At 44.1% G+C, this 27,561-nt stretch overlaps 4 protein-coding genes across 4 annotated transcripts in view; 2 read left to right on the top strand and 2 right to left on the bottom strand.

Moving 5' to 3' along the window:
- apba2b (amyloid beta (A4) precursor protein-binding, family A, member 2b) overlaps positions 1-20,225 on the bottom strand; it is a 50,416-nt gene extending 30,191 nt beyond the window's left edge. Inside the window, exons 1-2 of the mRNA XM_076155796.1 lie at positions 20,037-20,225; positions 6,974-7,026 (exon numbers count right to left, since the gene is read on the bottom strand). The gene's annotated coding sequence lies outside the window, so the exon portion shown is untranslated. The remainder of the gene's footprint in view (positions 1-6,973; positions 7,027-20,036) is intronic.
- A 1,009-nt stretch (positions 20,226-21,234) lies between these two features.
- On the top strand, positions 21,235-23,175 carry LOC143004522 (serum amyloid A-5 protein-like). Its single transcript, XM_076155473.1, has 4 exons — positions 21,235-21,346; positions 21,465-21,564; positions 21,680-21,818; positions 21,939-23,175. The coding sequence occupies exons 2-4, from the start codon at positions 21,477-21,479 to the stop codon at positions 22,075-22,077; spliced, it is 366 nt and encodes a 121-aa protein (XP_076011588.1). The 5' UTR covers positions 21,235-21,346; positions 21,465-21,476; the 3' UTR covers positions 22,078-23,175.
- A 556-nt stretch (positions 23,176-23,731) lies between these two features.
- Positions 23,732-24,650, top strand: LOC143004520 (serum amyloid A-5 protein-like). Its single transcript, XM_076155471.1, has 4 exons — positions 23,732-23,843; positions 23,962-24,061; positions 24,177-24,315; positions 24,439-24,650. Exons 2-4 carry the CDS (start codon positions 23,974-23,976, stop codon positions 24,575-24,577), a joined length of 366 nt encoding a protein of 121 aa, XP_076011586.1. The 5' UTR covers positions 23,732-23,843; positions 23,962-23,973; the 3' UTR covers positions 24,578-24,650.
- Positions 24,651-25,663: 1,013 nt separating this feature from the next.
- On the bottom strand, positions 25,664-26,577 carry LOC143004521 (serum amyloid A-5 protein-like). The gene is made up of 4 exons (XM_076155472.1): positions 26,469-26,577; positions 26,251-26,350; positions 25,997-26,135; positions 25,664-25,872 (listed from the first exon to the last, which is right to left on the bottom strand). The coding sequence occupies exons 2-4, from the start codon at positions 26,336-26,338 to the stop codon at positions 25,734-25,736; spliced, it is 366 nt and encodes a 121-aa protein (XP_076011587.1). The 5' UTR covers positions 26,339-26,350; positions 26,469-26,577; the 3' UTR covers positions 25,664-25,733.
- Positions 26,578-27,561: the final 984 nt, after the last annotated feature.

Raw genomic sequence — 27,561 nt, 5'->3', positions numbered from 1 at the left:
GAGCACTATTCCCACAATTGCCTCCAACCTTGCCAAAAACATTAGTTGAGTGTTTTGGCATTTGCATATGGTGCTTGTCATTTCATTCACATAACTACTCAATTAACAGTTCTGTTGTTGAGACTGAAGCAAACAAAGTCGTTTCGGAGTCTCCTCAGGCCTCAGGTTAATATTCACGTTATCAATGTAATACCTCTAATACACGGTGTCCACTGTAATGAGAATGACTTCCTGTCTGACCCAGTGGTCCACCAGACAGTGAGAGGTCTTCCACTTTCCTGCCTCCTATCATTATCATCTCTCCAGAGTCTGAGGCCTACAAATCTAATCAACAGCCTTTATTTTTCAATCTCTTGACCTCCGTTAGATCTATTCAACCTGGGTCAACAGCAGAACACTGAAGTTGCAATGCTCTCAACACTCAGAAATGTCTCGTGGGTGTGCTGGTGAAGGAGCTCGCTGAGGTCAGAGTCTTTGCTGGACAGGGAGCCAGTGAGGATTCTATTGCAGGAGTGGAGTCTTGGGGTGATCATGCCTGGATGAGAGTTTCAGTGGTTGAGAAGGAGGGGGAGGATCGGAGACCAGCTGTGGTTTGTGAGGTGGAAAAGTTTTGTTGATGTGGTCGACATGAGGCTCAAAAGGCAAAGGTTGGTTTACATCCAGGGCAGTAAGACAGGGTGGAGAAGGCAGCAGTGATGACGGGGGATGAAGAGGAGTGAGGAGAATAGAATGGTTGATAGTGTCCAAAGCAGTGCCTGTCTGTGTTTCCACCTCGTCTGTCTATTCTGTCATTAGCCACTCAGCATTTAAACACCTCGTCCTAATTTGTGCTCAACGGCTGCCTCATAATCACATTTGAGGCAACACACCGGACAACACACACCAGAATCGACTCTGAGCAACAGCCTGGATTTCATATTTCACAAAGCTGTCTTCCACACTGACAGAATCCCAGGAAAAATGCTAATAGTATTCATTAACTGTGGTGATGGCCATTGTATTCAGTGACAGCACAGAACACAGCAAAGCAATATTGGCTGGGAAATATTCCCTTATCTGGTGACGAGACAGACAGGCTGAGCGCTAACGACCGGGCCTGTTTCGCAGTCTGCTGGCAGGCACGTGAAATCACCTCAGGCTTTGGTCAATCACACCATCCTCAGGGACAACAGGAGGGAAATATTAATCACACACATGCACACACACACACCAGGAGCAGGCATTCAGGAGTGAAATGTGGTGGCAACAAGTCAAAAATCTGAAAAATAGTATTAACAGAAAAACAGTAACTTTTCTCTCCATTGTGGGAAATGGAGACAAAGTCAAAGCGATTGAAAACAAAGCTGGGATTTGTAACCTAGACATCATATTTCAGCCAAATTTCTATACGGATATAAGCGTTTAAATTTGCTTTCTAGGTCGGATTCTCTTCTGAATTCAATCATAAATGCTCCGGAGCCTTTTCTGAGTTTTTGTTTGGTTTTAGTATCACTGCTGTCCAGCTGACAGGCGGTGGATTAATCACCTCCACACTGTGAGCTCAGGCCACACACATGCAGCGACACCCCGACAGGAACAAAAGACAGACAGACACACAGACGCACAGGGGGGGGTCTGGATTTGATTATCAGTCCAGCGCCGTGTTGCACTGCCATTTTGCTTATCTGCGTATGCATGAATGTGTGTGTGTGTGTGTGTGTGTGTGTGTGTGTGTGTGTGTGTGTGTGTGTGTGTGTGTGTGTGTGTGTGTAATTGTCACATCCATCAGCGGCTGGATCAGGAGGGGCTGTCACACCTCTCAGCATCCTTCAAGCTTTGCTGAACCCAGGGGAAACACAAATATTCAGGCTCGGAGATTGGAATCTGCTCACTTCCACTCACGTAGACACCGACTACACACAAACACACACCAAAAAGCAGGTGTGCTGTTTTAATATCCCCCCTGTGACCGTTCTTACAGAATAAAGCTTGTATATTGAATATTCTGTATATTCATGCATCCTTTCATTTTCATCATCCAGGATTTTTAAGTGTATTGCGTTTTTTCAGAGAGGAAATCTGTGAGACTCTTCCTGCCAACTACAAAGCCATGTTAATGAGTTTAGAGAGTCTTTACAGATTTGGAAAAGGAGACAATAAGACACTGAGCACAGCAGTGAATGCAGCCTGGCCCGCTCTGTAATAATGCATGATTCAAAGCTATTTTAAGATTGTGGATTGCTAAACCTAGATTTCTTTGGGGAAATACCGCTCACATCACCCTGTGAGACAGCCAAGGAACACACTCACTGCCTGGGTTTGGTAACGATGCAGCTTCTCTCTCTCTCAGAGATACACAGAGAAACGCCTCTGGTTAGCATCTGGGAATCCACAGCAGCTTAGTTTAGCCTTAGTGACCTGAGTGAGCTTAATGCAAACACTAGTTAAGGCGAGACACAGAGAGTCTAGCAGGGCCATCCAGCTGCTTTCTTCAATACAAATATTCAGTTTTCATCGCTGATTCATTCCTGTATGATGTTGGTTTCATTACATAGTCAATGTCAAATGCGTATAAAAGTTAACAGAGCCGTCAGTAATTCATTTTGATATGAAATGTTGAAAAGAAGCAGATTCCTACACCTGAGAAGCTGGAGACTGAACCTGAGATGATGTTCACAAAGCTGAACCCATCGATCAAATATGGGAAGAGACCCAATATAAAGAAGGAGAAGGCAGTGGAGTATGAGTCATGTTCTGTATATAAGTATTGATCCAACAGCCTTTTACAATGTAATGTCAAAACGTATTTCCATCAGGTCTACAGATGTTACTATGGCGATGGAGTAGTAATATGAGACAGATTCAATTCTTGTGAGCGATTCACTCTCCATGCAACATTTACGGCAATTTGTATGCAGAGTAACACAAAAGCTTCTGCATCCGGTTTTCTGAATAAAGAGCACAGGGACACACACACACACACGTACTTATGGAGGGAAGGAGATGGAAAACAGCCACAGCTCCACGTTCAGGTGTGATAACGGTTAGATGGGATAGAGGAGGTGGGGAACGCTGGAGAGGAAATGCTGAAGCAATGTGGCGGAAAATGAAAAGGCTGCTGAATTGAGAAGTTAGTGCGATGAACGTGGGACAATTTTTCACTCAGTGGTGCGTGGGTTTGGCTAAACACTGAACAGCAGCATGAATAAATCAGACCAGTCAACCTACAGACACAAGTATTGGCGCCTCTTACGTTCAGATAATTCACCGTTCTTCCTTAAAAGTGTTGAAATGTAAAGATCTTTTGCCTTCTATACTTGCATGCCTTTTGGTTTGAAGCAAAGTAAACAAACGAGTGAAAAAATAATATGAATCAATTATACTACAGTGATACTTTAAGAAGAGGATATGTCATCTGTTAGTCTCACAGGTGCCTTCAGTGTAACAATCACAAAGCCATTTTAAATGAAGAAAAGCATTACATTACATTACAAGCACTTGGCAGACGCTTTTATCCAAAGCGACGTACATTACATTACCACCTAGTAAGTTACAGAGGAGGGGGGGGGGGAATCGAGGGTTCGGTGCCTTGCTCAGGGGCACCTCGGCAGGGACTCGAACCGGCAACCATCCGGTTTCCAAGCAGAAACTCTACCACTGAGCCACTGCCTCTACAAAGCACTCATGCTGCTGTTTCCTGTCAAACTTGGGAAAGGAACAGACGCTGCTTAGAGAACGCCATTATTTTGGTTTTCAATCAGAACAGCTGGAAAGCATAATTCATTCATGTGATGATTCATTCTTACTATCTGCACACACACACACACACACACACACACACACACACACACACACACACACACACACACACACACACACACACACACACACACACACACACACACACACACACACACACACAGAGTTTGTGTGTGTGAAAAAGGGATAATTATAAGAGAAAAGAGTCAGGGATTATAAGAGAAAGACAGACTTAAAACAGATCAATCAATGAAAACACAGAAGCTTTGAGAGAACAACTCAGGATAACAGGTCGGTGCAATGAACTACATGACAAGATAAACACACCAGTTGTATTGGGGCTCATACTGCATAGGATAGGATTGGTGACTATTACTGGCAGGTCCTGGGGAAGGACTCAGGGATCAGATGAGACAGAAAGGACAGAGGGTCTGGCAGGACTCAGCAGGGTTATCTGAGGCAATGACGGAAATCTGGATTAGCACAGCTCTCAGTTGAATCCCCTTTCGTCACATTGCTCTTTATCTAGTACCTCTCACTGCCTTTAACCTTCATTGAGGACCCTTACTACCGTACTTACTCCCTATAGGACAGAGTGGGTGTTACCGTTTCCTGGTAGATGGAGGGGCCATCATTCACCCGGAGGACCTGGGTCCACACACACACTTGCGAGATCTGCTGAAGAGTGGCCTGAATCACTGAATCAGAACCAACTCCCAGTTCTCAATCTGGTAGGTGACCCTGCACTGGTTGATTTAAAGGAGTCAATGAAGAGAGGTACTTCAGGTTTTACCACAGCTGAGGCGATATAAACGGGGGGCCTGATGATAACAGTGACAGGGAGCAAATCATTACATCACTGCTGTCACTGGTTTAGATGTTAGATTATCTGCTGCCCAAGACAATCTGCATATTGTGGGTTTGGACCTGAGCTTACTACACACTGACCTTGGGTTCCTTCATGAAATGCCCTCCAAACTAAATCCAAACATTTATCAGCTAAGGCTTTGAGTTTTTCCTCGTTCATTGTTTCTGAATGAGAGAGTCAGCAGAGCCTCTACAGGGTCATGGTGATGTGAAGGGCAGACGTGATGAGGGCCAAAACTGAACTAGCAGCTGGCACCAGCAACCAGCCTGGCAGATCACTCCAGAAGCTGCTCTGTATGTAAAACAGCGTTCCACTACAAGGGAAAACCATTTCACAACGTTGGACAGGCCTCCAAAAACTTTATGCTGAATATAATAGTTATAATATAATAATAGAAAGTACCATGGCTGCAGAAAATGGCTCTAACTTGATTTACACAAAAATGGCATTGAAGCAGTAACACCTAAATGGAACTTACAGAGCCAAACACAAGGATTTAATGGCAAATGTTTTTGTTTTTATGTTTTCAAGTTTGACAAGCTGACGTAAAACTTATCCAAGAATCGGCCACAATGGCACAATATAAAATGTATTAATGAGCGAGAAGTCCTAGGTGATTATTTGTTTTATTTAAGGCAACTGGTATTTTAATTAAGCACTTACACGAGTGCTTTAAGTGCTGGGCTTCAGCTCATTGGAATGATCCAGGCCGTATATCAGAGCAGCTCAGCTGGACAGAGGAGGTCAGTGGGGACGGACAAGCTGGGCACAGAGACAAAAGACTGTTTGCACGGTTAAAATGTAAGACTTTACCCGTTTTTGTTTCTCAGAGGACCTCACACATCCACGGTGACCTCATTCTTCATTCTGTGCCTTCACTCTGGCAAAATTGATGAATTGGCAATAAGCAGGAGAATTGATATGCTGCATGCATAAAAGTCAGGATGCGTTCACAGGTGCATAAATGAAGACAGATGCACAGAGCCGTGTACAAAATGCCAGTGGGAAATATGCCTGTGCCAGCATCAGGATTTACGCTTGTTTACAACATTGAGATTGATGCAATAATTGAGAAGAACAGAAGAAGAGAAGAGGGAAAGTAAAGTTAAATCTCCTCAGACAGACAACAGGAGATGACCAAGTTCATACTGTGACATCAAACTCCACAGCAGATTAGAGGATAGTTATCATTGCATTCACAGTGCAGTATCACTGATGGCTATTATGAGCCCGTATAGCCATTAGTAAAGCCGCTCTGGCTTTTGATGATTTATAACAAGCTACCAGACCGCCAGCTCCTTTGTCCTCTGTTTCATCTTCAAAGGATTTAATCAGAATAAGTGAAGTGTGGCAGCTGGCAGACTGAGCGCACATCAGTGCACTGGCTGTCTCAAATTCCAAAAACCAGCCATCCCAAAAACAGTCCACAGCTGAAGCTTTATGCGTGAGCCCTTTAATACTAGGAGTGACGCACAGATGGACAGAGACCCATCTCACCTAAGCTGGTGATGGACCGACTCAAATATGATGTGAGGATCCTGTCAGTAATCTGGTTGTGCAGTCGCAGCTCTTAGTACTGGATGTGGTGACGAGCTATGACAAAGATTCTGTAAATAAGAAGACAAGAGGTCATAGAACAGAGATACTGCGCCTACCGTCTTAACCACACTTACAGACAAACTCAATGTAGCTCCTGGATGAAGCCAGATGCTAATCAAGTGGCTACAATAACCACAATCCAGTGTCAGGATGATACAGAGCTCTATTAATTTCTCTCCAGGATGATGGCACTCTACAGGGGGGATGAATATTCCAGCACAACTTGAATAAATGATGAGGTGAGGCAGTGTTGAGAGGCTCACGACTCTGTGCTTCGCTTAACGGTTGTTTTCCCCTCTTTTCCCTCCAACCCTGTACGTCTTCAGTTTTCCCCTCAGCACACAAGCTCCCTCCATCTATTTCCTGTAACCTCCACACCTAAACGCTCCATCTCTCCTCTCACACATCCCTGTTTGGCCCAAAAGGTGTTTTAAGGAACGACTGGGTGCTTCCCTCATTTTCCATCACTTCTATAATTATTCCCTTTCCACTTCTGTTCCTATCAGGGTTTTTGTTCAACGTCAGGATGGAAAGACTCTGCGGAGCGCTGGGCTTAGGAGCTCTCTAAGGCCCACAGGTTGCTATGTGTGTGTTTGGAACCAGCAACAGGTCTCACTGCGTCAGCGCACACAAACACATGACAAAGTAGAGCGGATGGGGGAAGGCAAAGAGCGTTGTGGAGGTACACAGATGGCAGCAGAGGAAAATGTATAATTAGGAAATCTGAATGTGAAACACATGCCAAGGCACAACATAAAGGTGACTTACTGGGATGTGTGTAAGTGGGTAGAGCAGCTTCACTGTACGCTCCAGGCACTGACCTAAAACAGAAGGAGATAAACTCAGAATCAATCTGAACACTGAGATGAAAGACTCATAGTTGGCTTGGAAGATTTAGCTTTGATCTCCCTGTCCTCCCTGGGATGCGGGGAGGGAAGGAGGGCCGGCGGCAGAGTGTGACACTGCACCACATCGCTCAGACTCCACTGAGGGAGAGGACCTACAAACATGGTGCACATGGGCTGGGGTCCTGACAGCATTTAACCCATCCTAACTATCAGGCCACAGGAACCAACCTCTAGTCCACAGGTAACCAAACACACACTTACATCATTTTACGCATCTGAGCCTCATGGGGTTAAAAAATGTTCTCTGACCTTGATTGCTTTTGACAGAGACTGAGACTGAGACTGACCAGCCTCTCTCATGCTGGAGGGAGGATTTCAGGCCACGGCTAACAGCAAAACTGGCAAAGCAACCATATTCCATTAGCTGCACTACCAAACCCTGGGCTGCAGCAGGGCTCTGCCATCTGCCACTGAGTCAAGGCCACATGTCACATCTCATCCTCGTGGCTTCGGTCCCCCTGTGACAGCCTCAAGGTTGCTGCTGTCCTTGCTCAGCAGTTGCATCAGATCAGCCAGAAAACACATCAGCAGCTTCCACGCTGTTGGTGTCAGGGCGATTGCTCCTTTACAGTAGCCAGGAGGGGGCTGTGTGGAGCTGACAGGGTGCAGGGGGGAACTAGGGAAGAGGCCATGACTAAGATTGAGATGTGGTAAATATAGCAAATGTGGTGGTTGCAGTAGCTGGGCACTGAATAACAGAACAGCTATTATAGAGACAGAATCATGAGGACAAATAAGGTCTAGAGTTTTAGATTAGGTGTGATTATAGTTAAATGTTGCTGAGTTATTACATGTTCACAATGGAACAACAACATAATTACCATACTGTACGTTCTTAGTCATAGCCGTTGGTCCTTTCACCAAACTTCATAATAATGTGTATTATGTATACCACATATTGGAGAAGATGTCAGTGATGCTCTGGGAGGTCACAGGACGTTTTGACTTGACTGAAAAGCACTTGATTACATAACGGAGCTAAAAGCAACTCTACATAGAGCAAGTCAACAATGTGAGGGGGTTTGTTTCCCTCTGGTGATCCAGTTAAGTGCATTATGATGCATTAGGAGGCCCTTATATGAATAAACATACACATATATGACTGATCTTTGAACAATTGTACAGAAACCCAGAACCATTTTGGAGTGCTAACAGCTAAATAACACACAATGGAAACAATTTTGAGCGGGAAGCTATAATGTATGTTCAGATAAAACATAAACATCTGCGAGCTAGACACATTTCCCCGGTGGAACACTAAAACATTATTTCCTGGCAGTGCTGTAGTAAGTCTGAACACCGTCCTAGACTGAGATCCCTTCAGATCAGACTTCAGCACCTGCTCCTCGCTCTGTAAAAGACGCTTTATTGATTGTGCCAAAGCGATAGCACCTATCCACTCATGCGTGCGTGGAGTTTAGGTAGACAAGGTACAGAATATTCAAAATATCAACTGACTAGGTCCCGGTCAGAGGACAGGGGAGACTACAAAACAAAAAAGAGGAGAAATACGATGTTTTTAATATATTTGAAGCCATCTTTGAGCAGTGGCTACACCTTCAGATGATCTACAACCACATGCTAACCTTCAATTTGATACATGAGGTTTCCTGCTACTGAGGAAGAGGAACAGTTGACAGGATGCTGTATCCTCACTGCAGATTCCCATTAACATGCTAGCCACGTATTGGATGAGGGCAGTAAAGAGAGGAGCAAAATGGTCTTTTGAACCGGCTGTGATCGACACTCGCACACTCATTCTCCCTACTGAACACAAAGTTTGGTTGAGATATGAAGCGGAGAGTGGAGAGTTTCTTACAAAGACCAGAGCCGCTGTTGGAAACTATTAGGAGGGAAAATTGCAACTTTTAGAACTTTCTTTCAGAAGCTGTAAAATGATTTCTCAGCAAAGCGGTTATAAAAGTAACAACTATTTTTCTGCAGCATTTAGCTTTAGAGTCCAAAGATCTGAGTACACATAAATCACACCAGAATGGACCGACACATACTGGGTTATTATAACGACAACGCATCTCCACATCTAAGCTCTGTTGAAGTTCAGCACAGCTCCCCTCCTCCAATTTACATACAGCCTGGAGGCCTGGATCGGTCCCACAGGCACAACTCACACTGCAGCACTCTGCAGCTGGAGTCTGGGACTAAACACTCAGCAGATCACTTACATCCAACCCAAACCTAACAGAAGCAGATCTTCAATACATCTGCAGTCTAGGCATCTTTAGGTACCGTGTATCTTCATGACTGTGTCCTAATCTACTTCATGTCACACTTCTTACTCGTACTGTATCTGCCCATATCACTGCTTTTGCATCTGCTTTCCTGAATTCCCTCATTGGAGATCGTTCCTCAACAATCATGTGCAAGCACGTGTCTGGAATTAGAAAGCTAAATCCCTTGAATCCCCAGATCTGCACGGATACGTACCTGAATAGACGATAGACGGGAAAATGGAGAAAATTAGCTATTCACGGATGTAGAGCCATGTAATCTGAGCAGGATATAGATAGAGCCTGAGCCGTCCTATAACATCAAGCATCACTGGCTCCATTAGTATCACTTTTAACAGGAGATAGAACCAAGAGGCTTCACTATTATGCCAAAGAATAGTAGTTTTGTCATCGCCTGGTAGAGATGTGACATCACACTGCTTTAGCTGGTCTGCAGGCACACACACACACACACACACCCCCAAGTGTATACACAGGCAACAATTGGTAGCCGGACATGTATGCACACCTGCACAATTCAGTTTGAGATCATGACCAGGAGGAAATGTGTTCCCACTGATCCCCTTCTCTGGTGTATCACGGCGAGGCTTCCAGCACAGTGTGAACTCTGAAACCTTAGATAAGCTGTTCTCTGCCATTTTATACCCTGTCAACATTTTACAAGGTTGCTCGCTGCCATGCTGTTTCGACCTCCTGTCCCAGCACAGTCACACAGCTCTACTAAACAAAATATAGCAGGGGGGATAAAATGAGAGGGCTTCATGGAGGAGAAGAGCTAAACAAGCCCTTTGCTGTTAAGATTTGACTTAGGACGGCCTGACCACCAAGATTCAAACTTTACTCCAGGTGCTGAACCTTATGATCCTCATCTATGAGTGAGCTGCATACCCAGTAATGGAACAAGAAATCCAGAAATGCATGATGAAATGGATTTGTCTATTCTGCTTACACCGATATTGAATGGATGTGACATAATGCACTGCAGTGTGAATGTTCACCACTGCAGCTGTTCACTCAAGAGGCAACACAAAGACAGACTGTACTCATATGGATGTGAATGTTAGGGGATGGAGCACATACTGTAGTGTTAGGTGGAATATTTTTGTATTCAACTTTAACCTGACATGAGGAGTAGTGACAGAAAGGATAAAGTGAATATAATGTTTTTAAATTCTTCATAGCCTCCATGAGGATCTCTTGCTCTGCTGGGATGAAGCACTATGTCGTCTTTCCATCAGCCAATCAGACACATGCTGATCACCACACATGCACCCGTCTCCATGAACACAGGAGCGTGCAATCATAAATCATAACTCAATCCATCTTTTTGAATCAAGTTCTTTTTAAATTCAGCATAACTCCATTGATCGTTAATTTGTTAAGCCTCACACAGAGAATAACCCAGAGTATACAGCTTTCCATCTCTCCCTGCACTTGATTTAGCTAATCACACGCAGGCTGTCGCTGTGCTTTGTTGTGCTGATGTCGTGTTGTGTGACAGTTCAGAATTAAACACACATATTTATATTTGCTGCATCTTACCAGTGTAACACATCCTCCTAGTCTGACCCATCCACTGGCTTAACTGTCCTGCGGTGCCAGATTCATACTGAGACACTGTAGCAGGAATGTGGTTGCAGAGTGTCGGCTTAGACGAGTTTCAGAGGTTCTAAGTGTGTCACATTGGTCCCGATCCTTCACTCCTGCACAGCACAGCAGCGTAAAAACTGCACGTCTGTCAGTTGGAGGCTCGGTGGACGGTCCTACCCCCCCTTTGTCCTGTCACAGAGTGGATACTGATGAGCTGTCCCTGCCAGAGGAAGTGCAATTATTGCATCAGCTCACTGAATTCTCTCAGGTCATCATATCACAACAACTACAACATTTAATGGCCTCACACCTCAGTTACTAAATCCAGAGGATGTTTAAACCATTCACACAAAAGTGAGATGACTGGACCGCAGCTAAAACAAAGTACAAAATAATGAGTCAGTATCTAATCTCCAACCACCAATATGTGTGTAGTGGTGCAGAACCATTTCATGTATCAGTCGATGGAAACTTGCACCTTCTTTCCACTGAAACGCTCCTTTAACCAGTCATTTGGAATTCATGACTCCTTTTTATGCAAAAAGGTTGCCAGTACAGCTGATCTCTCTAAAACCAACACCCAGCATGCAGCTCCATGCAGCATTTATCCGCTCCGAGTTCATCGTTTTGCTTTGCCACCGTGTCTTTGTGTGTCTTCGCTTGAGCATGAACTTCCTCTCGTACAACAGAAGGGAGCCGTTCCCGGGTCAGGAACTCGCAAGCTGTTTGCATACAACCTCCTCGGCATTAGGTGGCGGACAGCCGGACAAAATAAGTGGCTGATGAAAGTAAGCCGGACATTATGCATGCCAAAGGGAATCGAATGTTAGCCGGAGCTGGCAGACCCAAACCATCATACAAGCGAGCAAGCACATCAAAGTAAGGTAAACATAGAATACTGCTCCGGCTCTGTATTGGTTTGCCTGAAGTGTTGACGCTCAAACTGTTTTGATTTTGTCTTTAGCTGTGTGGTCAAACAAGACACATGACACGTCTGTAGCAATGATGGCACAGCGGTGAGCAGGCCGCCTCCAAAACAAATCCAGATTGAGTTTTGTCCTCATCATGCCTGACTGAAGACAACAGGCTGCATTATGCCTGGGAACATATTTACTTCTACTTCCACAGACATTGGTTGTGTTGATGAACTGCAGCAAAGAAGGAAATTTACCAGATGTGAATTTGTCCATTCAGCCTGACAATGACAGCCGCAGGTGAGGCTCCCAGCACATCTAAATGCTAATGTCATGCTGCTCCTCAAACACATGCTGAAGCTAATGAGTGAGCCTGAATGCATCCTGAAGCCAAGTATCGACAAAACTGACAGCATGCAGAGGGATAAGAGTCATCTTCTGACTCGCAGCACAGCAGGAGGGGCGCTGGAATGGGTTCATTAAGGTCACACATGCATACCTAATCAACATTCAACTCATCACACAGCTCGCACATGTACACACACAAGCACACACACACAACATAAAAACTAACAGCAGAAACTCCAGTTTTCAAGGTTATAGAATTATTGTGTACTACCAGCAGCGATCAAATGTATCTCGTCTACGGAAACACACACATGCACACGCACACACACACGCACACAAACACACACGTGCCATGACATGTCAGGACATTCATGCCATTAATTGAATGGGCACAAGCACTTAAACAGGTCTTTATCTCATCTCTCACCTATATTTTAAATGTTAACAGCCCATAAAAGCCCCCCGATGTCATTTGAACTGTTCAGCCACTGTGTGTGTGTGTGTTGGGGGGAAGTTAGTCAAGCGTGTACTTGTACAGGCAGGTCAGATGTGACATAGGAACATCGGATGTTATGTGACATGTTTGTGTGCATATACAGTATATTTGAGATCTAACAGGCGTGTGTAGGAGGGAGGGAGGAAAAAGACACACACACACCAACGACCAACCATAGAACTGTACACCACCAAACACAGTACAAAGATCAAGGAAAGGGTTTAAGTTAAAGGATGTGGCCTGGTTTGTCTGTTCCTTCAGATAATGGAGCAATTTTAAGGGAGCAGCTAAAAGCATAAAATGGCTGCCGGGTAAGAGGAGGCGCCCCTCAACTGACTGAGCCTAATATTCTCTGGTACAGCCACTCCACGCTGCGGCCCAACCAAGTATTTACCTATGAAGGACAAAAAGATAGAATTCTATGTGAACGCTGGTCAGCGGCAATGCAGAGCAAATCCATCCACACACACATCACACATGGTCAAAGTCCTCCTGCTGTTCTATTGGCTGGGGACTTTCGCCAGGGTCGTCACAGAAACAGCCAGAGCGCAGATAACATACAGTTTGAGCGCGAGTAGCACGATTCCAAGCACAAGCAGGGACATGTTAGTGCGACCAGCTGAAGTTTAAGTGCAAGCAGAGACATTTTGAGTGCGAGCAGCTGAGTTTTAAGTGCGAGCAGAGACATTTTGAGTGCGAGGGCTGGTAAATGAATAAATTCTACTCTTGGATTGACAGACCGCGCTCTGCAATCATGACAGGATCGTCTCCCCGTAGAGAAAGACCACTGACAACACCGAACACAACTGTGACGGCAGAGCAGAACAAGTGTCTCTGGTTTCAGGGTCCCTCTCTCTCTCTCTCTCTTTCTCTGGCGCGGCCTCAGAGCCTTCTTCTTTTCTCCGGTGCCACCCATGATTAATGCAGCGATGAATGGCTTCCTCTCAAAAACGCGCTGTGTGGGAAAATAGGTTTCTTTCTTTCCTCTAAATGCCTTGATTTGGTTGAAGAGCAAGTTTGAGCATGACTCACTTGGCATGCTGAAATGTGTGTGTGTGTTAAAGTAGTCTTTGGTTACATGCTGCATGTTATAGGCACGTTTAGAAAATGTTGCAAAGTAACATCAGGGTTTTGAAAACACCAAGGTTGTTGAGCAGTGAGGGGCTGAGGACTTTTGTTAAGCATTCATTCATTCTGAGCTTTGACTTCATTCAGTGTTGCTTTCCTTACCGCAGACGGCTGTGTGTCGCTTTCCTCAACGTGCTGGGGTTTTGTTATGGCATTTTACGTTTCCACTTCTTATGATAGCACCGACTCTAAACGTATAAGACACAAGGGGGGGCAGGTAGAGCAACTACAATCACACAGCTTGGTGGGAAAGGTGAACACAAGTACTGGAGCTGAATAAGGCTCAGGGTGATAAGAGGAATATGACAGGAACAAAACTAGTGGACAGAAAACATAAGGAAGTAAACCAGAGATGAAGACACAAGGGGGAGACGCCCACTGACTAAAGATTCAAGAAATATCAAACACAGAGACAAGAACCAGAGAGGCAAGGAACAAGAGACAACAGCAGACTTGAATGAGACAAGAATGAGAGCAACGCAGAAACCAGAGACACGACCAGAACCAGGGACAGAACCAGGAAACTACGAGATGCACAAGAAAAAGACCAGGACAGACCAGTATGAACCAACGGACATGGTGTGGAACAGGTGAGGACAATCGCACAGGGGGCAGCAATCAGGTAACGCCATACAAGAAACACAGAGGCAGAAAGTCAAGTCAAATACACACAACTGAAACTAGTACAAAGTAAAACAGGAAGTAACAACAGAAAAACACAGGATCACAACATGAATATTGTGGCCATTCATCATTAAAGTTGTGTTTTAGGAATCGAGCCATGTCTCAGTGTTTGTTTCTCTTTTCTCATCTCTGTTTTTGATTTTCCTCCACCACAGTTGGTCAGGAAGAAGAAGAAGAAGAAGAAGACATTTTGAGGTCCAGATGAAAGCATCTTTAGCTTTGTGCGAGGGGCCGTACCAGTGTGTTCAATCGTCTCTCTCTCACACACACACACACACACACACACACACACACACACACACACACTGCTACTGGGCAAGAGATGTTTTTTGTATTATTTAGCCCATTTCTGTTTTTCACTCTGAAATAATCAAATGGGTCTGGACCTCGGTGACCTCATATTTGTGCAGTTTGAACCCGCTGAATGCTTTAATAGGCTCCAGTCCCCAGCACACCAGCACAGCATAAGCAGGGGCAGAGAATGGATGGTTGGATGGAGAAAAGAAGGGAGCCGTTTTCAGACATCTGCTGGTTCTGACCACCAGCCAAGACCCAATAAAAAAAAGCTACAAAGCCAAAAATAGTTCCATTTAACAGCCACACTATTCCCAGTGACATTTTCCACTACAATATCTACACAGTTTGGGTTCTAAAAAAGGATATGGTGCCACTTGCTAACTGCAGTAGTTTCAGCAGGAGCTTTATGCCTGCAACACATGGTGTGGGAACACAACCCTTAAGGATCTCATCTTAGGGACACTACAGTCTTGCCTATCACGCTTTCAGTTTGAACACTCAGCATAGAGAGAACGAACAAGAGGCGTCCTGCTGGCGTCTGGAAGCTGGCCGGTCTGCCTCAGCTTTCACAGCCTCCTCATGGCCCCGCTGACCTCCTCCCACACAGAGGACATGAAGGTGCTTAAGGCAGTAAAGATGAGAGAGGTTCATTCATTTTTGGACACTCTCTTTGCATGGCATGGGTTTGATACAAGGACCAGAGGGGTAGGACAGAGAGGGCATGTTGAAAGTGACTCTGCAGCCTGCAGTCTGTACCCATTCAGTACTGACAGAGTCCACATCCCCTCCAGCAGAAGCAACACCTCAACTACAGCTCAGAGATGATCACACATTTTGGGAGCTGTTAAACGATGCTTCATGCACCCATCACAGCAGCTGATTAAAATGAAATGTACTGTACTGTACAGGCCGAGGCTGAGATGTGGATCACAGTCCTGGAACATGAGAGGGTGACATCAAAACAACTCCAGCAACACTCACGCTCATCATATTCCTGTGTGTAAGGGCAAAGTTGACAGCTTAGGGTACTCCTTCAGGACATGGATGGATTCTTAGCACAAAGGCCCAAATGTAACAAACAGCTAAACAGCAAAATGCTTAAACAGTCAGACAGAAACCAAACGTATCAAACCACTGTGCCAACTACAAATAGCACCACGACCATTGGAGATGGATTAGAAAAAGGAGGGAGCAGATTTGTGGATGAGAATCACATAAGATATGCAGGCTATTTGATTTTATGCTGGTGAGTCAATTATTCCTGCAGCTCTGACTACTGCTGGACGCTGTAATCGAGGCCATATGTAAAACACAAAAGAGTTCCCTGAATGATGATCATTGAGTCCCCATTCGTCTATAGACCTTGGAAAATGATTTGTATTTAAATAAAAAAACGGCTCTGGGCAAACAGAAAAATAAAGGATCTGAATCCTTAAAGTGCAAAGTGAACAGTCAGCAAAAATCTGCACAGCACAAGCAAACCAACTAAAGCACATACTATATAATATATAGGTTTCAATTTCAAGTGACTTTATGAAACAGAGCTGGTTGGGTTAGAAGTGTTCAGCACATTTTCAGCAGCAGCAGATGTAGAATGCTACAGTCAGCGTTAGATTCTGCTTTGTTTATTTGCAAGTGCCCACTCGAGCTGGCAGCAGCAGCAGCAGCAGCAGCAAGGTTTGGGTTCTTCATATCCCAGAGTAGCATTGACGTAAATCTCATCAGGTCATAATGTTTAACAGGGATATACTCTACTATAAGCCTACTGAGTCCTGGCAGACCAATAGCATAAAGTGTTGTGACACAATCATCAGTCCACTCACTGTATGGAGACTGATGTCATTAGAGCGAACACAATGAATCACTTATTATCAACAACTCTCAGAAATTTGAAATCCCACATGATCGATTATTCGCCAAAGTAATTGAAGTAAACATGGCTCCTGACCGGTGCTAAGCTAAGCTAACTTCTGCTGTCATTGGGTCTTAAAGTGAGAATGCACCACATCCGGGTCTATGGCTTAGATGTCGTTATCATATTCATATAAGAACCAAATTGAGAAGATTTATTATTATTATTATTATTATCATTATTATTATTAGCTGAGTTTGTAGTTTCATTTAAAAATCTCCTTCTTGTCTCTTTTACAGAAGAAAGACTCTGATACTATATATAGAGTATATATACGTATACACATATTGACAACTCTCCCCATTGATCAAAGGAACCTCTGTGAATGTGCTTGTGTATGCAGGCTGTGAGCCTCTGTGTTTACCTGCAGTGGCAGCAACAGCAGCAGCATGAAGCTCTTTGTGATGATTATACATACATCTGCACCACATCTCTGTGGTCCACAGCTCAGCAGCTACATGCTGAATGATGCGCTGGAACATTTGTAGCTGTACTAATTGAGCGCACAGTTGTCTGACCACCACAAACGCCTCATTATACACCATTGTTCCATTTGCCTTTTCCTCCTAATGCTTGAACAACAACATCCACACAGCCACCATATCGCTGAAATCCATCTATCCTGGAATCTTCCTTGTTTTTTGCCAAAGGCCATCACAGTCTATAATTTTACCGCCACCCACGTCTCTGTTAAGCATACATGAGCAGAGTGAAAACATAATGTGTGATGTGAGAGATCCGTCGCTTCCAAAGCTTTTAAGATGCTACACATGATATTATAACATTACATAACTGATTTGCCTGTAGCACCGCCGGCCCACGATGCTCAGGCAGATACACTGCAGCTACAGGGACACTTTAGTACAGCTCAGCCTAATAGGTGCATTTAGATCACTTGTCTTGATAGGCTCAAGACTGAATCGGACGTTTCCTATCCTGATTTCTTAATCTAATGCTGTGGGGGCAGAAGGCAGTTGCCATAATCTGCTTCCTCCTGCTTCCAGATCCCATTTAGGATCCTCCTCCCCTGCTGCAGCACAAGTAAGATCCCAGCAGGCTGTGTGTTTGTCCTTCGGTGCCGGTGTCACGCATTAAATTGCGGGGACAGAGATAGTGAGACAAAGCACTGTAGGGAGAGCGAGACAGCAGGACGAGTGAGGATAGAGCTGATGGGAAAGGTGGGGTGAGATATGGAAATATGAGGGAGCGACGCAGAAAATACATTTGGCATCTCCACTTTCCATATAACAGCAAGTTCACATCCTCCAAGGCCTTATAGGTTTCTATCATGGCTCCCCCGGGGCCCCTCACTTTTACTCTCCTCTATCATTACTCTCCTCGATCTGTCCTCATTGGCTATCGCTTCGGTCATCACTCTCTCTCTCTCTCTCTCTCTCTCTTCCACAGCCCCACCACAGCCATTGTTCTCTGCCTCTCCCTCTCTGTTCTCCAGCCCACGCTGTACCAGCCCCCTTTCTCCCGTCGTCTTTACGCCTCTTTGTGGCTCCGGTTCTGTACTGTGCCAGGGGTTTACAGGCATTTATCAGTCCTTCTCCTGGTCTGACACGACCCTGAATGCATCCATACATCAGTTCTGACTGAAACTGTACATCCATGCACTGCAAGTTACTGCTTAAACCAATTGCACATCTGAGACAACAAGAACGTCAAGCGGCACAATGTTTAAGAACTGATTTATCATTTTAGTCTTTCATCAATAAAGTGTTTCAGCTTCTCGCGTGATGAGTCGCTGCATTTCCTACAATATGAAGTCATCAACCATGGACTGACAACGGGTGATGTAATTTTGTCTATGGCTGCTTTTCATTTCATTGCAGCCATTATCCTTGTATGTGTGTGTGTGTGTGTTGAAATTGAAACTGTGCAATGCTGAACGCTGATTTTGTACTGAAGGTAGTTTTTTCAGTACAAACCTTCATCATTACATTACATTACGATCATTTGGCAGACGCTTTTATCCAAAGCGACTTACATTACATTACCACCCTTCGCAGAGGGGGGAGCAATTGAGGGATCGGTGCCTTGCTCAGGAGCACCTCGGCAGGGGCTCGAACCGGCAACCCTCCGGTTCCCAAGCAGAAGCACTACCCACTGAGCTACTGCCTGCCTCATCATCACGGTTTGGTGTGAAGGAAGCATGGGGCCTCTGTCAGGTCAAAACCAAGGGCTCATGAATGCAACACGGATTGTTATCATAGAATGTAAAAGGTCAGGATGCTATGGTGGCTTTGAGTTGCTATTGGAAATCAACATCAGGCGCTGTGATTGAACACTGAAATCATTATAAAGACCATTTCTCAGCCCCTCTTCTGAACAACATCAACCAAGAATGTGGCAAACGTACGGTATGATAATACGACAAATCTTTTACTGCTATATATTGGCTATACACACAGCCCGCAGGCTCACGAGGACAAGATGGGAGTGGGAAGATGGCGAGGGACTGCATGGTGCAAAGATACAGAAACACATGACACTCTGGCTCAAAAGCACACCGATCTGGTGATAACAAGCCCCATTTCATCATCTCCACCGCTCCCACTGAACAACAACAGGCCTGCCCACCGCACGCTGCCCTGGGACTGGAACCCAGTGGTACACAACACGACGGAGATACAGACTCAATGCAGCGACACGCAGCTTCAGCAGAGCGTCTCCAGAGGTTGTACTATTGGACTTAGACACAGGAGCGAGTTCACACTGTTTCCTTTAGTAACAAGCAACACGGATGGAAGAAATACCGAGTTTGACAACTATGTGGTAACTGTCAGGGGGGTGTCGTGTAGGAAGTGGACAGATTCCTCCAGAACAGCCTGTACACCTGCCTGGAGCCCATTAATACAACAATATCTGGACAGCAATTGGACAATTAAGGACATAAATGTACACAACATCCCCTCAGACTCGTCCAGGCCTGTGGCAGTGTAACTCTACTCACTCATTTGAGGCGTAGACTCGCTGCGCATGAATCAATCGTCTCGATCTGTAACATTTTGTTGTGCCCAGACATTCGAATCTGTGTTTGTTGGAGCGATGATACGGACTTTAATGTTGTTACGCGTTCGAAAGCAGCGATGTTCGGCGCCGTTCCGGGGCTAAAGCCGCCCTGATCACGCCGAGGCTGAGGAGCGCAGGCTGGGCAAGATCAGCATCCACCCGCCGCTGCTCCGCGAAGGTGGAGGAGGAGGGGGAAGAGGAGGTAGAGGAGGTAGAGGATGAAGAGGAGATGGACGTTTGCATCGTTTGTTTGTTTACCGGCTGGTTTGGTGAGCGTCTTGTCTTACCTGGAAGATGTTCTGTGGTGCTGAAGTCACCTGGTGTGGAGCGCAGAGAGGGAGGATGGCGACTAGAGCAGCATCCCTCAGTGAGAGCAGGTCCGCCGACAGAACGCTCACACACACACGCACACGCTCACACACACACGCACGCTCACACACACTCAGCCTGACAGCGGTGCCCCGGAAGCTGAATACAACCAAAACACCCCACTGCAGTTGTCTGGTGGGTGAATGGACACACACACACACACACATACACACACACACACACACACACACACACGGAGGGAGAGAGCGAGAAAGAGAGAGAGAGAGAGAGAGAAAGAGAGACTGCTTTTTCCTGTTTAACCTGCTAATTTAGTAAAAAATATATATTCTTTTTATGTATTTTATTTTTTATTTACGAAATCTCTCATCTCTGGGTTTAAATCGGCTTTCAACATTTATTTTCCGAATTTTACTAACGATATTAAAACCCAAATAAACATATTCGGAAGAACTTGATTTCCCGGTCGTATACCTGGAGATGAACTAAGAGACTGATGCCATTGGTTGTGTACATATTCCACACACTGTATTTTGTATTACAATGTTCAAGTTGGTTAGAAATAAAGTTTATAAATCAAACATTTGTCACTTCCATGTTGATCCACGTGTTTGTTTGGGCTGCTGAGGTTTTGGCTAAATGTGAAATATCTCAAAAAAGAGATTAAAAACGTACATTTCTGATCATGTATTCAAAGTACAAAGTACAACATGTGTAACACTCCAGAGGGGACTTTGATCTCTGTGTGTTTTCCTCTGAGCATCTGTGTCTTTTTACGGTAGAGCAGCCTGATGTTTGTCTTTCAGAGACACAGTGAGGTGAACAAACACACGTCCTCTAGCAGCAAACTGTCTCACTGACCCAATGGAAGTTCACCTCCTTTGTAATCACACTGTAGGTTTGTTCAGGGAGTGCTGCTGTCAGAGAGCTCCCTCTAGTGGAGATCCAGAATCGAACAGATATCATAATTAATATTCATCATCATGTTACAAAGTTAGATTAAGGAGAACATGTCATTGACTGGTCATCTTTGTCACTCCTGCATTTAGTTTGTTTGTTGGTACAAGATAAGACTTTGTACACATTGGTCACTTTCAAATGAAGATCAGTAAATGTCGTCATCAATGTCTGGTGGAGTTTCCGTCCTGATGAAAGCTCACAGCCCAGCTTGGTTCAGGATTGTATATAAGAAGAGTCACATCAGCAGAGTCCACAGTGAGAGGAGACACCAGGATCCACTAACTTCTCTAAACTCTGCACAGGCTGCAAGGTAAGACTGAGCTGATTTGACTGAAAGGAGCGACTGAACAGAAACGTGAATATTTCCTCAGTGTTCCTCTGTTTCTGACACTTCTCCTTCTCCTCTTCTCCTCTCCTCCTCCTCCTAGACATCTGTAACCATGAAGCTGCTGCTAGCAGGACTCATTCTGGTTCTAGTTGTGGGAACTGAAGCCGAGTGGTACAACTTTCCTGGTGAAGCTGTTCAAGGTCAGAACACAAACCCACTCCTTTTCCTGGCCTTTAGAACAACAATGGGGATCAAACTGGTGTGAAATATTTAGTATTCTCTGTTCAAACTCTGTGTTTGTTTGATTCTCCTCAGGAGCCAAAGACATGTGGACCGCATACACAGACATGAGGGAGGCAAACTTCCAAAACGCTGACAAATACTTTCACGCCAGAGGAAACAGTGATGCTGCTCGGAGAGGACCAGGAGGAAGATGGGCCTCTGAAGTGATCAGGTGAGGAGCAACGCGCTCAAGGCTACTTTTTATTGATTGAATAGTTTGGTAAAATGAATTCAGATCAATGTGTTTGTTGTGTGTTGGTGCTGATCTTTATGGTGTGTGTCCATGTTTCAGTAATACCAGAGAGTGGGTGCAGGAAGCCATGGGTCACGGCCACCAGGACTCCTTAGCTGATCAGGAGGCTAATGCATGGGGACGCAACGGAGGAGATCCCAACCGCTACAGGCCACCACTACTGCCTCACCAATACTGAGGAGTCAGAATAGTTTTGTATTCATTTATTCCTATAAATGTGCAGAATAGAGACGAATAAGATATTAAGTTGTTGTGTCTTTGCCTTTGTTGTGAAAACATGAAAAACTGCTTTTTGACTAAATCTAAATTTAAGTCCATTCAATGACTTTATTGAAGCTCTGGTCATTGTAAGTTTTTGTGTCTTTGCTAATGTTGTGCAAAAATTAACCTCAGGTTTAGACTTTGAGGTCCATAAATGAGTTAAACCTCTTGAACGTGTTGATATTTCCCCTTTCAGAAAGCATATTTCTCTTTTAATCAACATTGTAAAAATGCTGATCAAGAATGAACATTTGTAAACATAAACATTCATATTTCTGCTCGAATGTGTCCACAGATGACAGGGAGAAAAACGTGTAACCCCCCAGTTTTTCCCCAATAACTTTCAACATGTATGTAATGTCTTCTGATCTGTTCATATGTCTCACCTGCTAGGAAAGAAAATTCAATAATTGTGACTTTTATACGGTCACTTGGATTAAAGTAACACACACACTGGACACATCTACAGAGGCACGAACAAACCGCTTGATTAAATCATCAATACGCCATAATGTGCTGAGGGGCGTACAAGGGCGTCAGGAAATGTATGACATCCTGATATGGATGTCACCATCTCAGACATCTTTGACCCTTTCACGCTGCAATCACAGCAAGACACTTAAACTTTAAAGGATGAGATTCAAACCGCTGCATGACCTGCTCATTATTTTTTTTTATTGTGTTTTTATTGTATGTTTTTTTTATTTCTATTTGTTAATTTTTTAATTTATTTATTAGTATTATTATTATTATTATTATTTTTTGTTATTATTATTATTATTCATTTATGACATCTCTCATCTCTCGGTTGAAATCGGCTTTCAACACTTATTTTCTGAATTTTATTGACGATATTAAAAACCAAAGAAGTTTAGTTTACGGAAGAACTTGATTTCCCGGTCGTATACCTGGAGATGAACTGAGAGACTGATGCCATTGGTTGTGTACATATTCCACACACTGTATTTTGTATTACAATATTCAAGTTGGTTAGAAATAAAGTTTATAAATCAAACATTTGTCACTTCCATGTTGTTCCACGTGTTTGTTTGGGCTGCTGAGGTTTTGGCTAAATGTGAAATAAATCAAAAAAGTGATTAAAAACGTTAAATTTCTGATCATGTATTCAAAGTACAAAGTACAACATGTGTAACACTCCAGAGGGGAATTTCATCTTTGTGTGTTTTCCTCTGAGCATCTGTGTCTCTTTACGGTAAGAGCAGCTTGATGTTTGTCTTTCAGAGACACAGAGAGGTGATGAAACACACGTCCTCTAGCAGCAAACTGTTTCACTGATTCAAAGAAAGTTCACCTCCTCTGTCATCAAACTGTAGGTTTGTTCAGGGAGTGCTGCTGTCAGAGAGAGATAAAAACAAATGTAGATGTGCAGCAAACTCAGTCCAGTATTGTGAAAATGCAGAACATGTGATTGACTGGTCGTCTCTGTCACTCCTGTATTTAGTTTGTTTGTTGGTACAAGATACGACTTTGTACACATTGGTCACTTTCAAATGAAGATCAGTAAATGCTGTCATCAATGTCTGGTGGAGTTTCCGTCCTGATGAAAGCTCACAGCCCAGCTTGGTTCAGGATTGTATATAAGAAGAGTCACATCAGCAGAGTCCTCAGTGAGAGGAGACACCAGGATCCACTAACTTCTCTAAACTCTGCACAGGCTGCAAGGTAAGACTGAGCTGATTTGACTGAAAGGAGCAACTGAACAGAAATGTGAATATTTCCTCAGTGTTCCTGTGTTTCTGACACTTCTCCTTCTCCTCTTCTCCTCTCCTCCTCCTCTTAGACATCTGTAACCATGAAGCTGCTGCTAGCAGGACTCATTCTGGTTCTAGTTGTGGGAACTGAAGCCGAGTGGTACAACTTTCCTGGTGAAGCTTTTCAAGGTCAGAACACAAACCCACTCCTTTTCCTGGCCTTTATAACAACAATGGGGATCAAACTGGTGTGAAATATTTTGTATTCTCTGTTCAAACTCTGTGTTTGTTTGATTCTCCTCAGGAGCCAAAGACATGTGGAACGCATACACAGACATGAGGGAGGCAAACTTCCAAAACTCTGACAAATACTTCCACGCCAGAGGAAACCGTGATGCTGCTCAGAGAGGACCAGGAGGAAGATGGGCCTCTGAAGTGATCAGGTGAGGAGCAACACGCTCAAGTGTACTCTGTATTAATTGAAAACATGTTTGGTAAAATGTATTCAGATCAATGTGTTTGTTGTGTGTTGGTGCTGATCTTCATGGTGTGTGTCCATGTTTCAGTAATGCCAGAGAGTGGACGGACAGAGTCAGGGGTGGCACCGCGGCGCAGTCTTTAGCTGATCAGGAGGCTAATGCATATGGACGCAACGGAGGAGATCTCAACCGCTACAGGCCAGCAGCACTCCCTGAAGAATACTGAGGAGTATTTTTATAGTACTTTTATATTCGTTTATTCTAAAAAATGTGCTGAATAAAGACGAATGAGATACTAAGTTGTTGTGTCTTTGCCTTTGTTGTGAAACATGAAACATTTGTATCACAATGTTCAAGTTGGTAAGAAATTAAGTTTATAAATCAAACATTTGTCACTTCCATGTTAGTCCACGTGTTTGTTTTTGCTGGGCCGATGCCAAGAGGGGCTGCTGAGGTTTTGGCTAAATGTGAAATATCTCAAAAAAGAGATTAAAAACGTACATTTCTGATCATGTATTCAAAGTACAAAGTACAACATGTGTAACACTCCAGAGGGGACTTTGATCTTTGTGTGTTGTCCTCTGAGCATCTGTGTCTTTTTACGGTAGAGCAGCCTGATGTTTGTCTTTCAGAGACACAGTGAGGTGAACAAACACACGTCCTCTAGCAGCAAACTGTTTCACTGACCCAATGGAAGTGAAACAGTTCTATTAAATCATCAATACGCCATAATGTGCTGAGGGGCGTACAAGTGTGTGAGGAACTGTATGACCTCCTGATATCGATGTCACCATCTCAGACATCTTTGACCCTTTCACGCTGCAATCACAGCAAGACACTTAAACTTTAAAGGATGAGATTCAAACCGCTGCATGAATCGGCTCCTGGCAGCACTGGGAACGCTATTCTGTGTCTGCAGGGGGTCGATGACTCAGCAAAGACATTTGTGATGTTCTCTGACACTAAACTGGCTGTGGCAGACAAATCAATCATTACTTTGTCAGTTTGCTATTTGTGTCAACAGGTGTGAGGTGACTCCACACATTCAGGGTCGGTGTCTTGCTCAACAATACTCCCCAGGAGAAACCCGGAATCTAACCAGGAACCTTCTGATCTCTATGCTGGATTCCTCCAGTCTCTAAAAACGTGCATTTCAATGGCCAAAGCTTCAATAAAGTCGTTGAGTGGACTTAAATTTAGATTTAGTCAAAGAAGATGGTTTGGCTTCAGTTCCAGCAGGAGGCGCTGTTTAACCGGTGACCAAGGAGTTTATGAGGGTCATGTTTGCACAACAAAGGCAAAGACACACAACTTAGTATCTTTTTCGTCTTTATTCAGCACATTTATAGGAATAAATGAATATAAGTAAGTAGTTTGACTCCTCAGTATTTGTCAGGAAGTCCCTCTGGCCTGAAGCGGTTGGGATCTCCTCCGTTGCGTCCCCATGCATTAGCCTCCTGATCAGCCAAAGAGTCCTCATGGCCGTGACCCAGGGCTTCCTGCACCGACTCTCTGGCATTACTGAAAACATGGACACACACCATGAAGATCAGCACCAACACACAACAAACACATTGATCTGAATTCATTTTACCAAACAAGTCTTCAACCAATACAGAGTACACTTGAGGGTGTTGCTCCTCACCTGATCACTTCAGAGGCCCATCTTCCTCCTGGTCCTCTCTCAGCAGCATCACTGTTTCCTCTGGCGTGAAAGTATTTGTCAGAGTTTTGGAAGTTTGCATCCCTCATGTCTGTGTATGCGGTCCACATGTCTTTGGCTCCTGAGGAGAATCAAACAAACACAGAGTTTGAACAGAGAATACAAAATATTTCACACCAGTTTGATCCCCATTGTTGTTATAAAGGCCAGGAAAAGGAGTGGGTTTGTGTTCTGACCTTGAAAAGCTTCACCAGGAAAGTTGTACCAGTCGGCTTCAGTTCCCACAACTAGAACCAGAATGAGTCCTGCTAGCAGCAGCTTCATGGTTACAGATGTCTAAGAGGAGGAGGAGAGGAGAAGAGGAGAAGGAGAAGTGTCAGAAACACAGGAACACTGAGGAAATATTCACATTTCTGTTCAGTTAATCCTTTCAGTCAAATCAGCTCAGTCTTACCTTGCAGTCTGTGCAGAGTTTAGAGAAGTTAGTGGATCCTGGTGTCTCCTCTCATTGAGGACTCTGCTGATGTGACTCTTCTTATATACAATCCTGAACCAAGCTGGGCTGTGAGCTTTCATCAGGACGGAAACTCCACCAGACATTGATGACGACATTTACTGATCTTCATTTGAAAGTGACCAATGTGTACAAAGTCGTATCTTGTACCAACAAACACACTAAATACAGGAGTGACAGAGACGACCAGTCAATCACATGTTCTGCATTTTCACAATACTGGACTGAGTTTGCTGCACATCCACATTTGTTTTTCTCCACAGTCTAACTTTGTAACATGATGATGAATATTAATTATGATATCTGTTCGATTCTGGATCTCCACTAGAGGGAGCTCTCTGACAGCAGCACTCCCTGAACAAACCTACAGTGTGATTACAAATGAGGTGAACTTCCATTGGGTCAGTGAGACAGTTTGCTGCCAGAGGAAGAGTGTTTGTTCTTTGCACTTGCACTTTGTACAGAAATTGTATCAATTGTTTCAGAAATTATTATTATTATTATATTAAAAACCAAGTCATACAATATTCTCTTCACTAATATAAATCCTGGAATCGGATGGAGAAAACTCCCCCACCTGAGAGCAGGAGATAACAGCGGGACATTGATGATGAAATCTGGGCGAGACTGAGATTGCGCAATGTTTCTGTAAACAAACACCGTTCACGAGTGAAAGTGACTTCCCAGCAGTGACCGAAGACTCGATTACAGGCTTCACAATACTGGACTCTCTTTATGTGACATCTGTATCATCTATAAGGAAAAACGAGAACAGTTTATAATTTATCCTTTCAAATAAAGTTTGTTAGTTAATATGTTATTTAAACTATTTCAACGTCATGTTTGTGAAGAAGAAGTGTCCTCAATGATTCTAGTTGTAATGATGATGATATTGGTGAGGAAGAACTCTCACTGCTCTGAACAGATGCTGTTGTAAAATGGGGGGATTCAGAGCCATCAGTGTTCTATCACAGTCAGCCTGCTTGCATTTCTTCATTGAGTTTCTGAGAAGATGATGAAATCCTCACACTGC

Source organism: Genypterus blacodes, unplaced genomic scaffold, assembly GCF_046128005.1.
Source record: "Genypterus blacodes isolate CSIRO-AG114 ecotype Tasmania unplaced genomic scaffold, CSIRO-AGI_Gbla_v1 ptg000067l_1, whole genome shotgun sequence".
NCBI lineage: Eukaryota > Metazoa > Chordata > Actinopteri > Ophidiiformes > Ophidiidae > Genypterus > Genypterus blacodes.
This window is presented reverse-complemented; position numbering and strand designations above follow the sequence as displayed.

What these genes read in the sequence shown, in the direction of transcription:
- LOC143004522 (XM_076155473.1), top strand. Translation starts at nt 21,477, where the DNA reads ATGAAGCTGCTGCTAGCAGGACTCATTCTGGTTCTAGTTGTGGGAACT. An exon ending in TCCTGGTGAAGCTGTTCAAG is followed by an intron (nt 21,565 to 21,679) that starts GTCAGAACACAA and finishes GATTCTCCTCAG; the next exon opens with GAGCCAAAGACATGTGGACC. An exon ending in TGGGCCTCTGAAGTGATCAG is followed by an intron (nt 21,819 to 21,938) that starts GTGAGGAGCAAC and finishes TCCATGTTTCAG; the next exon opens with TAATACCAGAGAGTGGGTGC.
- LOC143004520 (XM_076155471.1), top strand. Translation starts at nt 23,974, where the DNA reads ATGAAGCTGCTGCTAGCAGGACTCATTCTGGTTCTAGTTGTGGGAACT. An exon ending in TCCTGGTGAAGCTTTTCAAG is followed by an intron (nt 24,062 to 24,176) that starts GTCAGAACACAA and finishes GATTCTCCTCAG; the next exon opens with GAGCCAAAGACATGTGGAAC. An exon ending in TGGGCCTCTGAAGTGATCAG is followed by an intron (nt 24,316 to 24,438) that starts GTGAGGAGCAAC and finishes TCCATGTTTCAG; the next exon opens with TAATGCCAGAGAGTGGACGG.
- LOC143004521 (XM_076155472.1), bottom strand. Translation starts at nt 26,338, where the DNA reads ATGAAGCTGCTGCTAGCAGGACTCATTCTGGTTCTAGTTGTGGGAACT. An exon ending in TCCTGGTGAAGCTTTTCAAG is followed by an intron (nt 26,136 to 26,250) that starts GTCAGAACACAA and finishes GATTCTCCTCAG; the next exon opens with GAGCCAAAGACATGTGGACC. An exon ending in TGGGCCTCTGAAGTGATCAG is followed by an intron (nt 25,873 to 25,996) that starts GTGAGGAGCAAC and finishes CCATGTTTTCAG; the next exon opens with TAATGCCAGAGAGTCGGTGC.